The 16154-nt window shown below is 38.2% G+C and overlaps 1 protein-coding gene across 1 annotated transcript in view; it reads right to left on the bottom strand.

Annotated features, from left to right (window-relative positions):
- RFC1 (replication factor C subunit 1) overlaps positions 1-15618 on the bottom strand; it is an 85380-nt gene extending 69762 nt beyond the window's left edge. The window contains exons 1-2 of the mRNA XM_047090376.1: positions 15502-15618; positions 755-883 (exon numbers count right to left, since the gene is read on the bottom strand). Coding sequence (XP_046946332.1) covers positions 755-883; positions 15502-15504 — 132 coding nt within the window. The 5' untranslated portion in view covers positions 15505-15618. The remainder of the gene's footprint in view (positions 1-754; positions 884-15501) is intronic.
- Positions 15619-16154: the final 536 nt, after the last annotated feature.

Raw genomic sequence — 16154 nt, forward strand, 5'->3', positions numbered from 1 at the left:
GAATGTGGAGTATTGGGGTGCCTGGGTGGCTCAGTCGGTTAAGCGTCCGACTTCAGCTCAGGTCACGATCTCGCGGTCTGTGAGTTTGAGCCCCGCGTCGGACTCTGGGCTGACAGCTCAGAGCCTGGAGCCTGCTTCCGATTCTGTGTCTCCCTCTCTCTCTGACCCTCCCCTGTTCATGCTCTGTCTCTCTCTGTCTCAAAAATAAATAAAAACGTTAAAAAAAAAAATTAAAAAAAAAATGAATGTGGAATATTAACACATGTAGCTATAATACATATAGTTAAAACATAAAAGATGGTGGTAAATAGACCTGTAGAGTTGCAAAACTCTCATATCTTACACAAAGTGGAACAATATTAACTCAGACACACTATTGTAGCCATCACCTGCTTTCTACAGTGACACTGTACCTTAACTTCTCTGAGGCCCAAGGAAGACAAGGAAAGAATAAAGCTTTCCTCCAAAGTTTTCCTTCACCAGAAGTCCAACACCTTTCACTTGGGGCTCATGTCTTTAAGAATAAACTTTGGTCTTAAAATACAAAGTTTTAACAACTGAAAAGGGTTCCATCTCTCCTATAGGAAAACAAGCAATGAATGCAGGAAGCTGTATTAATTAGAAATATACTTGTCTTCTTTCTCTGCAAAATGAGTTGAAATCTATATTCATTTCAGGCTCGCATAATATCAAGTCTAGGAACTGAATTTATTTAACTTTTTATACAATTCAATACGGTATCTGGAAAACTGACCTTGATTTCCTTTATTCCTTTCTTTGCTTTTAAAGTGTCTTCAGCAGACTTTGTCTTCTCATTCTTCTTCACTGTGTCAGTCACAAGTTTCTTTCCACTTGGTATAACCCCAAAGAATTTCCGAATATCCTAAAAGCAAAAATGGACATGCATAAACAAACATTAACGGCACAAAATGTGAATTTCACTTGCAAACAGGGACACCTTACACACACTGGTTTGCCCTCAGCAATTTCTTCACAGTGCAATAACTCCACCATGTGCAGCAGCGTTCTTTTCATGTGTAAAAGTTTACTGATAAAATTACCTGGGTTAAGAACCATTCGCCTAATGAAAAATAGTTATTAATTCTCAGAATTTGGCAAAAGCAGGACAAAAATGAGCAATGAAATTGTTCTTAACAACAGCATAATTACTAAAGAGGCAAGTCATATGCACATATTCATCCCACCTCCCCAGGCACAGTGAGAGAGAAGACAAATGTTGAAGAGTATAATCCTTGCCCATGGGATTTATACTCCAGTTTGAAAGAAGGATACCTTTCACAACCCTGATCATTTAAGGCTTAATAATTTAAAACTTAATCACTTAATAACTAAAAACCTTGAAGTTACTCTTCTTTATATGATTTTTCCAAATTCTGAAGTAAATATTTTATGCTTATTACAATATTCTCTTTAATTGCTCTATCCCTTTGTGTTAAGCTGAAATCAAATTAATCATAATGAAATATTTACAATGTAATTTACAATTAAAATCACTCACTTTTATCTTTTGCATACATATTCTTCCCTACCCTTTTAGATTTTAGCTTTGAACACGGGACGGTGTAGAGAACAGGAATAGATCTTGGAATCAGAAAGCCTCAGTATGAATCTCTACTCCACTGCTTTTTATGTGTGACCTTGGGCAGGTTACTTTAATCTGATTTCTCATCAGTAAAGTGGGACTAATACTACCTACACTTTATGAGGATAATTAATGTTGGCTCAGTAAAAAGCTTCCCTTTCCCTCATTTATGAACTATTATTCCTTCATATCACTGAAACGTCTCTACTTATAATTATCTCTGCTCCCAGGCAAGGATATAAGGAACACAAAATAATGAGATCTGAATAAGGATCTGAATTCCTAAGAACTGGGTTCAAGAGCCAAGTGTTCTCCTCTTCCTATCTTACGTTCCTGAGTTTTCAATCCTTTTAACCTGTTCCCTGTTCTCTCTTTATTGTGGTGAGCAAAATGCCTGCTGAAAGTACTTTGCCGGGGCACCTGGGAGGTTCAGTCTGTTGAGCACGGACTCTTGATCTCAGCTCAGGTCATGATCTCAGGGTCACGGGATCAAGCCCCACTGTGGGCTCAGCACTGAGCATGGAGACTGCTTAAGATTCTCTGTCTCTGTCTCTGTCTCTCTCCCTCTCTGACCCTCTCCCCCACTCGTGTGCTCGCTCGCTCTCTCTCTCTCAAATACAGAAAAAATTCTTAAAGGTACTTTGTGAGGTGTAAGAAAGTTAACAATTCTTTCCTAGAACCTGGCAGTAAATATCATACTCTTAAAATGCCACAAATCCCAAATAAGCATGTTATGCACACACAAAAATAGCTTTGTGTCTAAGCAAATAAACAAAGCAGATAAATGAGGTACACAGACACTAAATTTCTTTTAAAAGATTATAGACCTCTCTGATTTTATGTTCTCTTTTGTAAACTGCTTAACACAGAAAAGTCACAAATCCATCCTAATAAAATCTAAGTCTAAAAAATATTGTTTACAGAATGATACTTCACCTATGAGGCTAAAACATTTGTGTCAAGTGCTAAATAAAGAAAAATAGGCAATAAAGAAAGGCACAGTCTTCCATATAACTTACAAAAAACTGGGTTTGCGGTTGACAACTATTTACTTTATTGCTTCTGGAGGAAATGACAGTTTCACACCAGAGTTTCACTTTTAAAATTACCAACTGATTTTTCATTCAAATGGTGGTGACGGTTTGCACGCATGCATGCACCCTTACACACAGCACAACACGTGTACCATGGAAATACCAAAACTGAATATTAATAATCAGGTTAAAGTCACTGCTGGTTTTCAAACTGTATTAGGCACACAAACGCTTACAACCACAAAAGAAAACAAAATATAATTCAGGAAATGGAATGGTTGGTTATATTAACGCTCTCTGACTTTTGTGTTTCATACTCCTCAGCATTGTTACTTTTCCTTCCTAACTAATCCTTTCTATTCATATCCCCTTTCTCTTCCTTTTCTTTATTCTACCCTACTCTCACTCCCCACACCCTTATACTCTGATGGCAGCAGAACAAATAACAACATTCTGATCTATCCCAATACACACTGAAAATCTAAACTTTTGGAAAAGAATTTTCATCACAAGGAAAGCCAATTAACTCACACCTTTTAGGATTATCTCCAATGTGAGCAGCCATCTTGTATATAAACATCTAAAAGACAAGGGTCACTAATTTGGCCTTAGAGAGTGACTTCACTTTATCCTTCAATTAACATTCCCTTGTCTAGTACTCCCAGTTTTCAAACATTTCATGAAATGGCGAACAAGTCTAGTGGCTAATCATACTCCCAACTAATAGATCTAAACATCACTCTTGGGGCACCTGGGTGGCTTAGTCAGTTAAGCACCCAACTTTGGCTCAGGTCACGATCTCCCAGTTTGAGAGTTCAAGCCCCACATCAGGCTCTGTGCTGGCAGCTCAGAGCCTGGGGCCTGCTCCAGATTCTGTCCCTCCCTCTCTCTCTTTGCCCCTCCCCCACTTGCACTGTCTCTCTCTTTCTCAAAAATAAACATTAAAAAAAAATTTTGTAATTTAAACACCATTCTTGAATTCACAAAATAATTATTCCTGAGTATATGAGAAGAGGGAACAGATTTTAATTTACTTTTATAATCTTGGCAAAGGGAAAGTCTTCTAAGTATAACATCAAGGCTAGAAACCATCCATAAAGGAAGACAGATCTGACTACATAACAAGAAAAGATGCCATAAACAAAAGTTAAAATACAAGTAACTAACTTGAAAATATCTACAATATATGGTGTATATATAGGGTCCCTACAAACCAATAAGATAGCTGAGTAGAAAAATGAATTAAAGCTACTAGTAAGCAAATTATAAAAAATGCAAATAATCAACAAATAATAAGAGATGTTCAACTTCACAAATAATAATCAAATAAATTGAAGCTGGATTATTTTTCTCTAAATGTTAAAAGACTGATAATGCCCAGATTTGTCAAGGATATGGGGGAACAGATGCTCACAAACTATTCTGCTGTAAAAGTAAAAACTGGTATACTGGAGGATAAAAACTCATCTGGAAGACAATCAGCAATACTTGTCACAATTTTAAATGTGCATATCCATTGTCCCAGGAAGTCCATTTCTAAAAGAAATGATAAAAGAAATAACATTATTTTTATTTGGGGAGACCAAAAAAAAGTAATTAACTCTTTTTATTTTCTTCTTCAACAGTTACTAGTTGAACAAGTAATTCAGGTCAAATAAGGCAAAAACTTAGGCAAAAATCACATCAAAGTTAAAACAAATTTTAGCACAGATAGCTAATAATAACAAGTTTATGTGCTTTTACTTACAGCTACTGGACACAGATTTCTCTCTCTTGATGATTCTGTGAGGTATATAAGGCAAATAGAATATCTCTGTTTTATAGATAAGTAACTGGAATTAAGACAGACAAAGGCTTTCTATCAGTTTTGCCATTTAGTACCGGACACTTGGGATGAATTACATAACTTCTCTGCCTCTCAGTTTCCTCATGTTACCACCTGCCTCATAAAATTCCTGTGGGGATTAAGGTGGCACACCAAAAACCTCCACCAGGGAACCTGGTCCTCCAAATCCCTTTCAGTTTTCCACTTGACCATGACTGCCCCTTCATAGTTTTCCTACAACTCTAAGGATCTATGCAAAGTAGCCATACCCCACAATTAGCAGTATGGCATTTCCCTTCTCATTCCTGACAAGTTTGTATGCTTAGAGGCGGGCACTGTGCCAGGGACTTAGAACACAAACAGGAAAATGCCCTGATGAAGCTACCTGGGAGTCAAATTAGTATATAAAGAATTAAATACAAAAGAGTGCTAAGACAGAGCTTCTCACAAAACTAGAAGACAGGATAAATAAACGTTGAAAAAAAAAAAATTTAAATTTAAAAACTAGAAGACAGGAACAACTAACACAGAGACCTTTCCAAAAGAAGCAACACCTGAATTGAGTCCTAAGATGATTAAATGAGATGTTTTTTTAAGTAACCTCTACCCCCAACGTGGGGCTTGAACTCACATCCCCAAGACCGAGAGTCACATGCTGTACCGACTGAGCCAGCCAGACTATACTTTTGATAGTCATATAAATCTGAGTTTGAAGGCACCGCTGTTAAGTTCCATAGAGCAGGCCTAGCTCACCACTCTATCTCAAGCACAGGGCCAGCACTTGAGATAATGTTGGATGAATGCAATGGGGCACCTGACTGGCTCAGTCAGTAGAGCGTGTGTGCGGCTTTTGAGTTCAAGCCCCACACTGGGAGTGATTACTTAATAATAAAAGCTTTAAAACTATACATATCGGTTGAACACATGAGCAGTTATTTCTTTACATCTGGGCTCCCTCCAAAAGAGAGGTTCTTGATTATGTAAAATGAAACTCATGGTAGATGTGTTTTTAAAAAATTGAGTATTAACATAATCTTTAATTGAGATTAATTTTTTGCTATGACTTTACCTATTGCTTTTGACTTTAAGAAATTTTAAGTGGGTATTACATTAACACTTATTGTGTATTAATTCTGAAATAAATTATTAAAGTTGACCTATAATTAACCCTTGAAATATGGTACTCTCTTGTCATATTATAATATTGTGGCTACAAAAAACAAAATAGTTTCACTCTTTCTACAATATTTCCTCTTCTTCAAATTTGTTTTCGCCAAACTAAGTATCTTTTAGAAATCATATATATCTCTACATATAATCAATGTTAATGATACAGCAAAGTCTAGCACAGGCCTCAAGAAATTCTAAGATACCAGTGAGTAAAAAAGAAGTGTGATCTGAAAAATTTTTAAATAATCACAGGTTCTATCCAGGAAGAATTTTAAGAACCTGCATCAAATTCCTCTTTATTCCTTCATTCATTTATTCATTCAACAAATATTCACTGAGAGCCTGCTATGAACCACGAACTTTTCTCGGTGCTTGGAATAAACAAAACAGACAAAAGTCTCTGTTTCTGTGGAGGTTTCATTCTACTTTTCTATTCTTGGTCTTTCTGTCTTTAGAAAATAACGCAAAACACAGGAAATAAAGAACAGACAATATAAAGCACAGAAAGGGAAAAGAAATAGAGAACATATGATTATGGAAGTATCTGCCTCTCCTACTTGCCCTGGAATCTGCTCAGTCTACATAAGAGGCTGCTCCCAAGAAGTGAAAAAACCCAATTCTATTCTTGGTTGTGTTGAGGAAGATGTGTGAAATTCTGAAGCCATAATAAGTGTAATCACATGAGTCCGAGACTACTCTTTCAATGAAATACTGTACTACAGAAAGTTTTCAGGTGTACCTGATCCAAAAGTACTAACCAACACCAGCAAAATTAAACAGAAAATGGAAATTAATTAATTTAGATTTTTAAAAAATAAGTTCTCCTTCAAACATGCATAATTGGAATAACTGAAACATTTAAAACTCTTTATGCCTGATCTAATGATTTATTTCAACATTTTGACATTTTCACCACGGTTAATGTAGTCTGATTATGGTTTTTATTCATCCAGAAGTTAACTTTTTACAGCTGACTTCAGATCTAAAAAATCAAATTTACACTATTTCAATGAAGACTGAAATTAAGTTCAAATCGAAAACAGACCTACCAACCTAAATGTCCACTGACAGATGAACAAAGACCACATGGGGTTTATACACACACACACACACACACACAAACACACACACACATATATGTGTATTATATTACATATATAATATTATAATTAATATTATATTATATATGTAATATAATACACATATATATATTATTCAGCCATAAAAATAATGAGATCTTGCCATTTATGACAACATGGATGGGCCTAGGGGGTATTATGCTAAGTGAAATTAAGTCAGACAGAAAGACAAATACCACATGATTTCACTTATATGTGAAATCTAAAAAACAAACAAAAAGCACAAAAAGACCATAAATACTGAGAACTGGTGGTTGCCAAAGGGAAGGGGGTTGAAGAGATAGGCAAAATGTACAAAGGGAAGTGGGAGATATAGGCTTCTAGTTATGGAATGAATAAGTCACAGGGACAAAAAAGTACAGCATACAGAATACAGTCAATGGTATTGCAATAGCATTTTATGGTGACACATGACAGCTAAGCGTGTGGTGAGCACAGCATATAGAGTTGCCAATTCACTATTTTCTACACCTGAAAGGAACGTGTGTCAACTATACTTCAATTTAAAAAACAAATAATTGGGGGGCATCTGGGTGACTCTTGATTTCAGCTCAGGTCATGATCTTATGGTTTGTGGGATCAAGCCCCACACTGGGCTCTGCACTGACAGTGCAGAGGCTGCTCAGGATTCTCTCTCTGCCTCTCCCTTGCGCTCTCTCTCTCTCTCTCTCTCTCAAAATAAACAAATAAATAAATATTTTTTTTTAATAAATAATTGTGGGGCACCTGGATGGCTCAATAGGTTGAGCGACCAACTCTTGATTTCAGCTCAGGTCATAATCCTGGGATCATGGGATCTAGCTCCATGTTGGGCTTTGTGCTGATCATGGAGCCTGCTCGATATTCTTTCTCTCCCCCTCCGCTTCTCTCCCCCCCACTTGTGCTCTCTCTCTCTCAAAGCTAAAAATAAAAGCATTTAAAAAATAAATAGGGGCACCTGGGTAGCTCAGTCAGTTAAGCATCCAACTCTTGATTTAGCTCAGGTCATGATCTCACAGGCTTGTGGGATCAAGCCCCATGTTGGGCTCTGCACTGACAGCATAGAGCCTGCTTGGAATTCTCTCTCTCCCTCTCTGTCTCTGCCCCTCTCGCACTCCTGCTCTCTCTCTGTCAAAAATAACTAACTACACATTAAATAAATAAATAAATAAATAAATAAATAAATAAATATTTAAGAAAATAAAAAATAATTAAAAAAAAATAGACCTACCACATAATAAATACTGTATTTCTCTAGGCTATATTACTTATTGTCATTAAATGTTCAATAGCTTAGAGGGGCGCCTGGCTGGCTCAGTCGGAAGAGCGTGCAACTTTTTTTTTTTATGTTTATTTTTCGGAGAGAAAGAGAGAGAGAGAGAACAAGCAGGGGAGAGGCAGAGAGAGAGGGAAACGCAGAATCTGAAAAAGGCTCCAGGCTCCGTGCTGTCAGCACAGAGCCCAACACAGGGCTAGAACTCACGAGATCGTGACCTGAGCCGAAGTCAGACACTTAACCAATCAAGCCACCCAGGAGCCCCAGCATGTGACTCTTGATCTCAGGGTTGTAGACTCAAGCCCCATGTTGCGTGTAAAGATTACTTAAATAAACTTTAACAAAAATGTTTGATAGATTAAAGTAGAAAGGGCTAGAAAAGATGTTTTCGTACCAGTAAATTTTCTATTCTAGTTAATTTCTCTTTTATTGGAAATAAAGCTTATTTGTACTTCATCAAATACTTATTAAAAATGTACCATGTGCCAGGCACTGTACAGCAGTTCCCTATCCTTGTGGCTCCTGTCCCTGCAAAACTTATACGCTAGTATAAGATGCTGTCAGTAACAGGTTGCCTATCTATTAATATCCAAAACTTGTGCCAAGTAAACAGAGGCGTGGTCTTTTCACTAAACACACCAGGGTTTTGTTTTGTTTTTTACACTTTCGTGGATCTGACAAAAGCTATGAATATTTTCCACAGAAATATGCAAAAACACACTATAATAAAAATTTATCCCCGGTTCCTGGCACAGAGCTCCTAAAAACCTTGGAATTTCCTAAGTGACAGAAGTGTCTTCTGTTATTTACAATCAGTTCTTTGGATCACACCTAAGTTTATACTAATGAGGCAACGTAGGATGGAAACTGGTCACTAGAAAGGCCAAGAATGGGAACTCTCAGCCCCACTCGTAGTTCTACAGGGAGAAGAGGTGGACTGAAGATTAGATTATAAAGACTCTTGAATAAGCAAGGTTCGATGTTTGAAGAGCTTCTGGGTTGGTCAACATATCAAGTTGCTAGGAGGGTGGCATACCCAAAGACAGCACGGAAGCTCTGACCCCCCAACCCCCCATATCTTACCCTACAAACCTTCTCCTTCCCTTTAGCTGTTCCTGAGTTGTAGCCACATAATAAACCGGTAAATATAAGTAAAATGTTTCCCTAAGTTCTGTGAGCCACCATAGCAAATTATCAAACCTGAGGAGGAGGTCCTGAAAAGCCCTGACTTAGAGCCAGTCAGTCAGAAGTATAGGTGGACTAGGGCTTGTAACTGGCTTCTGAAGTGGGAGCCACTTTGTGGGACTGAGCCCCTTAACTTATGCAGTCTGCACTAAATCTGAATAGTGTCGGAAGTAAACTGAACTGTAGGACACCCAGTTAGTATCAAGAGAACTAGAGAACTGACTGATGGCAAAAAACACCCCACACACATACAAAACTTTGCATGTAATCTAAAATTCAGGGGCTTTCCCTGAAACCTACTAATGGTTCTCCATGAATCCGAAATCAAAAACTTCTGATCCACATACACTCAAGCTAACTCACATCCATCTCAACCTCAGTACCAAGTACCAAATACACACTGATACCTCCTAAAGCTCTCCTCAATCTCTCCACCCCATACCTCCCCTAAGTTCCATATCACGTAGCCAATAGTCTGCCGATACATCTCTGTCCAAATGCCCCAAAGATACCTCCAATCCATAATGTCCAAAACTAAGCTCGTATTTCTGTGGGACTTGCTTCTCTCCCTTTATTCCCCACCTCAATGCATAGCACCACCATTCACCCAAAACAGAAACCTGGGTACTGTTTTTCCTCCTCACTCTGACTCTCCACCTATTCATCCTATCTCTCAAATATTATTGTCCCCTTCCCTCTTTTTCTTTTGCCAATGCCCAGAGTCAAGGCATCATTTATTTACTTCTTTAATAAACCCTTAAATAGGACTTGCTCTGTGCCAAGCAATAATTTAAGCACTTTAAAAATATTTACTCATTTAATCCTCATAACAACCCTATGACTTTTTTAACTTCAACTCCAGAATTAAAAAAATTGAGAATGCCAACAAGATATTCTCTAGTAAAAGTTTTGAAATTTAAGATGCTCTTAAACGTAAGCAAAAAAAGACTTCTTGCATTTTCTACCTTAAGGTGTAACTAACAATTCTACAACACTATTAGAGAGAAGCATCACCTAGTAGGCAGCCCAAATGCAATTTTAACATACATAAGCCAAGACAAAATACCCAACTTTGCCAAGTACTCAAAAAAAAAAAAAAAAAAAAAAAAATCTTGCATTTTTAGAGTCCTTTACCTGTACCAAGAAGTTTCCAACTTGGTTCATTATATAAATCCACTAGTAGAGTTAGAGATGAAAAAAATTTTTGCAATAAATACTCCTAAACCCATACAGAAGTAAGCTTTCACTGACCTCTAGCTTTAGAAGGTCAAAGTACAAAAGCCACCATGTATTTACTTTGAAGTATAATCAAAACCTTCAAGTTACTTTTTTCCACTGCTGATGAGCTCAACCAACAAACAAGTTATATTTGCCTATCAAAAATGCAAAAAGAAAACAAATTATGTCACTCTGTTCACTTATCTTTGAAAGGTACAGGATTTTATGCAAAGTAAGTATGGCAGTGCTCTGTAGAGTAGTTGCCACAATGTATCTTGGCTTCACTTCTCTACTTTGAAAGTAACCAAGAGGGGGCCTGGGTGGCGCAGTCGGTTAAGCGTCCGACTTCAGCCAGGTCACGATCTTGCGGTCTGTGAGTTCGAGCCCCGCGTCGGGCTCTGGGCTGATGGCTCAGAGCCTGGAGCCTGTTTCTGATTCTGTGTCTCCCTCTCTCTCTGCCCCTCCCCCGTTCATGCTCTGTCTCTCTCTGTCCCAAAAATAAATAAACGTTGAAAAAAAAAAAAATTAAAAAAAAAAAAAGAAAGTAACCAAGAAATATAAATATTTCTGATTAATATTTTTAAGTCAACCACCAAATCCACAAGAAGAAACTGATTATCAACAAACTTCACAAAACCTGTCCAAATATAAGAATCTTTTATCCTGAAAAACACTAATATACAAATTATATATCTGACTAATATACACAATGATTTAACTGGTAGCACAGCAGAGACAAGCTGTGGAATAAAGTATTTAAAACTATATTGAGGTCTTACACTTTGAAAGCAAAAAGTTGTTAGAATGCTTTCCCTGAGATCAGGAAAAAGATGCAACCACTCCCATCACTTCTATTCAACACTTGTGAAGGTTCCAGCAAAAGCATTTAGGCAATAAAAAGAGAGAGACAGAGAGATAAAAGGTACCTAGATTGGACAGGATGAAGTAAAACTATCTCTATTTACAGATGAAATGATCTTATATAGAAAAAAATCCTAAGGAATCCACGAAAAAAACTATTAAAACTACTACATGAGTTCAGCAAGGTTGCAGAATACAGATCAATATACAAAAGTTTCTACACTTTTGCAATGAACAATCCAAAATTGAAATTAAGAAAACAATTCCATTTACAATATCATCAAAAAGAACAAAGTACTTAGAAGTAAACCTAATAAAAGTGTAAAACCTATACTCTGAAAACTATAAAACATTGTTTAAAGAAATTAAAGACGTAAACAAATGAAAAGATAGTCCATGTTCATGGATCAGAAGACATTCTATTGTCAAGAGGGCAATACTCCTCCAAATGATCCACAGATTCAACACCATCACTATCAAATCCCAGCTGGCTTCTTTGCTGATTCTAAAATTCATGTGGAAAGTCAAGGGACCCAGAACACACAAAACAATCTTGAAAAATAACAAAGTTGAAGAACTCATACTTCCTGATTTCAAAACTTACCACAAGGGGGGGAGGGGGGGAAGGGCAGGCAGGGACTTACCACAAAACTACAGTAAAAAAGACAGTGTGTTACTGGCACTAAGATAGATAGATAGGTAGATAGGTAGATAGGTAGATAGGTAGATAGGTAGATAGGTAGATAGGTAGGTAGGTAGGTAGATAGATAGATAGATAGATAGAGGAAAAGTACAGAGAATTAAAAAAAAAAATCCTCACACTTATGGTCACTTGATTCTTAACTAGAGAGCCAAGATAATTCAATGGGAAAAGAAATGTCTGCAAATGGTGCAGGAACAACTATCCACATGCAAAAGAATAAACATGAACCCCTACTTCACACCCTATACAAAATATTAACTCAGGACGCCTGGGTGGCTCAGTTAGTTGAGCATCTGACTCTTGATTTCAGCTCAGGTCATAATCTCGGGGTCATAGGATGGAGCCCCACATCCAGCTCCGTGCTGAGCATGGAACCTGCTTAAGATTCTCTCTTTCTCTCCCTCTATACCCCTCTCTCCCTCCTGCTCACTCTCTCTCTAAAATAAAAAATAAAATTTAAAAATTAACTCAAAATGGATCAAGGTTAAAGGTGAGAGGTAAAACTTTTAGAAGAAGACAGGCATAAATCTTCATGACCTTGGATTAGGCAATGGTTTCTTAGATACAACACCAAAAGCTCTGAGGAAGTGATGACTGAGGCTTGAGTAATAAAAAGGCAGACATGTGAGGAAGGATGTGAACAAGGAGATGAAATAGCAAGAACAAGAGCAGAGACAGAACCAGCCTAATACACTCAAAAGACAGAGAGCTAAGAGAGGTAGGTAGGGGCCTTATAGGTCACCTGCTACTACATATGGCAAAAACTACACTATAATAGGGTGACAGCACTAGTCCAGGGGGAGCATTCATATAGTAAAACTCAATGCAAAAGGTATCCCCTAAAATGGGGCATGAAGCAACTCAGATGTATTTAGACATGACAGCTCTTCAAACAGGCTATACTCTAGGTCTCATGTGTGTTTAATTCAACCTTATGCATGTGTTCAATAAATTATACCAGCCAACAAATTACATATGCTGATTTCTTAAAAATGGCATCTCAGGTTTCATTCACATTTTGAGCATGTTATTAAATTCTAATAGCAACCAAATTGTTGACATGACTTCTTTTCTATTCTTTTTATCTTTAATTTTGTTTCAATTCCTTTAACAGACATTATGTTCACATGGTTAAAAATTCAAGAGTAAAAAAGTCTGCTTCTGATCCTGCCTCTCAGACACATATTTCCCATCTTCAGAGGTAGCAAATGTTATCAGTTCCTTGTGTATCCTTTCACACTTCAAATAAAAGTGTGTATATTCTTTTCTCTCTTTCTCTGCATAAAGTGAAACTTTACATACTGTCCTACACCCTTGTTTTTTAACTAAATTATCTTGACAACTGTTTTATATCAGGGCATAAAGTTTTCTCTTTTTTAATGCTTACGGAGTATTGGATTTTGTAGATATAGTATTTTACCCCTTTACTGATAACTTCAGTTAGAAAATATTTAAGAAAAAAAAATGTAGCCCCCAGGGTAAGAGTTGTAAACGTCTATGGAAGGGCTTCAGAAGATATGCAAATTCTCTTAAATGTTGTATACATGCCCATATGTATTTCTGTGGGCAGAAAATTTGCATACCACTCACCACATTATCAAAGGGAACTGTGACCCAAAGTTAAAAACTACTGTATTACAATATAACTTGTGCCTAGGTGTTCAATAAATCTACACTGAACAGAATTTTAGTCTGGGGTTTTGCTAACTGTTGTACTAGAGACAGAAAGACTAAATTAAATACCAATGCAATCCAAAATTCTTATCTATGTTATAGAACCTTTCCCTTCAGCAAAGAGCAAAACTGACCCATCTGACCCCTACTTCTTTTCTTAGAAGAGCTTTGTTTTTCATCTGCATGCGAACAAAAGTACTAAGATAGAAAAGAACCAAAACTTAAAGTCCTTGAATGATCAAAAGTTGACTATATAAACCATTGTTCACTGTAACTGACAACATCAGAGGCATCTTTGATACCCTTAAACTATGCAATGTTCCAGAGTCCTTCCTAATAAAATTAGATCATTGGTAGTCACATAGTAGTATACCTCCACATGCTAGGTGCCACAAAAAAAGCTTTACACATATTACCCTGTTTAATCCTCAAGCTAATCACTTAAGACAGCTATATTTTGCCCCTTTTTACAGTTAAGAAAAACACAAGCTTAAAAAAGTTAAAGTTAAGCTATTTACTTAAACCAAATAAAATCCACCACCACAAAACTACCAAATGGCAGAGCAAGACTAAATTATCGCCTTACTCTTAACCTTCAAGACTCCAAATGTCATCAACTTTCCACAATACTATAGTGCCTTAAGTCCAATATTAATTATAATCATTTTAGGGAGGCAGTATAATGTAGTGGTCAGAAAAACCGAGGTTCCTACTCTAGTTCAACCACTTATTAGTTGTATGACAAACTGTTTAAACTCTAAAAGCCTCCTTCACCATCCGTAAAACTAGATTGCTGAGAGGTTTAAGTGAGAAAGGTATATAAAACAAACAGCTCACACACTGATATTTGGTGCAAGGTGGCTATTATTTTATCCCTTTTTTATGAGAAAAAAACACTAAGGGCTGCAAGGTTTCCCAATGTGGCATAAAAATTTTCCCTCCAGGATGCTGGTGTTGTGATAAGGTAAAAAATAGTTGAAAAAATTGCGTCTGATTATGAAGTAGATTCTGGCTTAATAGATCATCATAAATTGTCCTTTAAATATTTCAAACACATATCTGTATCTATTTCCATACCAGCATGAACGTCTGTTTTAATACCTGCATAATCATTTCACGCTCAATTGATATGCTTTATGCACAATTATACAGAGGTGTGTTTTTATAAGATTATTTTTAACATCAGGTGATAGGCGATGACAGCTGTCAGATATATTGTATCTGTCTTTACCTCCAGTGTTGTTAGGGTTTGGGTCCCCCCCCCCCCGGTAAACCGTGTTATCCCTTTGGCTTCTACCAATTCATTTAAACAAAATAAAGCATCCTCCCTAAGCCTTCGGTCTCAAACGGCTCTGTGATGAGCGTTTCGTGGCGCTATTAATGACGAAAGTTCAAGGCCTAACACAACTTACAAAAAAGGAAAGTTTGTTACATTTTTCTCCGCCTTGAACAAGGGCTTGAAATCAATGCTTTAAGCAGGACGCAAAGAGAGGTTTCGGGCAACGCCAAACAGGAAAACAACTTTATCGCCAAGCCCCCCAAATCACCTTCTTTACTCTCTTCCTTCCTCCCTTCCCCCAAGAGTAAAAAAAAGTGAAACTGCGGCGCAGCACCAAAGGCATGAGCGCAGCCTGCTGCCGAGAGCAGAAACCCCGCGGTCCCAGGAAAGCTGTGCGACCAGTGCCAGATTTTTGGCCCCTTCCGTGCCTTCGCTCCCCTTCGGAGCCCCGCACCGCCGTCCTCCCCCACCCTGCATTCCAAAAGTGCCCGGTCCACACCCAGCCTGCAAACTCTCCCAAGCCCCCGAGCCACACAGCCTCCCCCAGGGACTCACCATCGCAGCCCACGGACTACGGCGCGGGCAGACAGGCCGGTGGGCTGGGGAATCCGTTACCGGGACTCGGGATCCATTCGCGCCAACAACTTCTCCCGCGAAGTGGAAGGTGGTGGGGGCCGCGGCGCCCGGTGATGACGTCAGAAGGCGCGCAGCTTCACTTTGGCCCAGGCGGGAGGCGGGAGGTGCGACGTCGGCCCAGGTGACGCCCCGCAGGCCGGCGGGCCGCTGCCATCGCGAGGAGGTACGGGACCGGGGTCCGCGCGCAGGTTTGCGCCTTGGGCTTTTGGTGGGAGCCCTCAAATGGAGCTTCCGAGGTTGATGTACTAAGGCGGGCAAACCGGGATTCTCCCAATTACACGTCTCTAGGGTGCACTGCCTTACACCAGCTTTCAGGTGTTTCAATTACCACCAGCGATGAAGATAAACATTTCAGATGTCGTTTTGCACATTACATTTTAATATCAATTCTGAAACAAGAATTTCACCGGAGAGTAGTTATCCCGATTTTTTTTTTAATGTTTGACCCACCGAATTGGAGTTTCTGCCTGCTAAGTGGAAACCCACAGTTTGAAAACCGGGCTAAAAGACCATTTTAAATGTTTATTTTTGATAGAGAAAGCACGAACAGGGGAGAGGCAGAATGAGACAGA

This window comes from Lynx rufus, unplaced genomic scaffold, assembly GCF_022079265.1.
Source record: "Lynx rufus isolate CCGP_SWC_20201006 ecotype Redwood Valley unplaced genomic scaffold, mLynRuf1.p SCAF_3, whole genome shotgun sequence".
NCBI classification, from domain to species: Eukaryota; Metazoa; Chordata; class Mammalia; order Carnivora; family Felidae; genus Lynx; species Lynx rufus.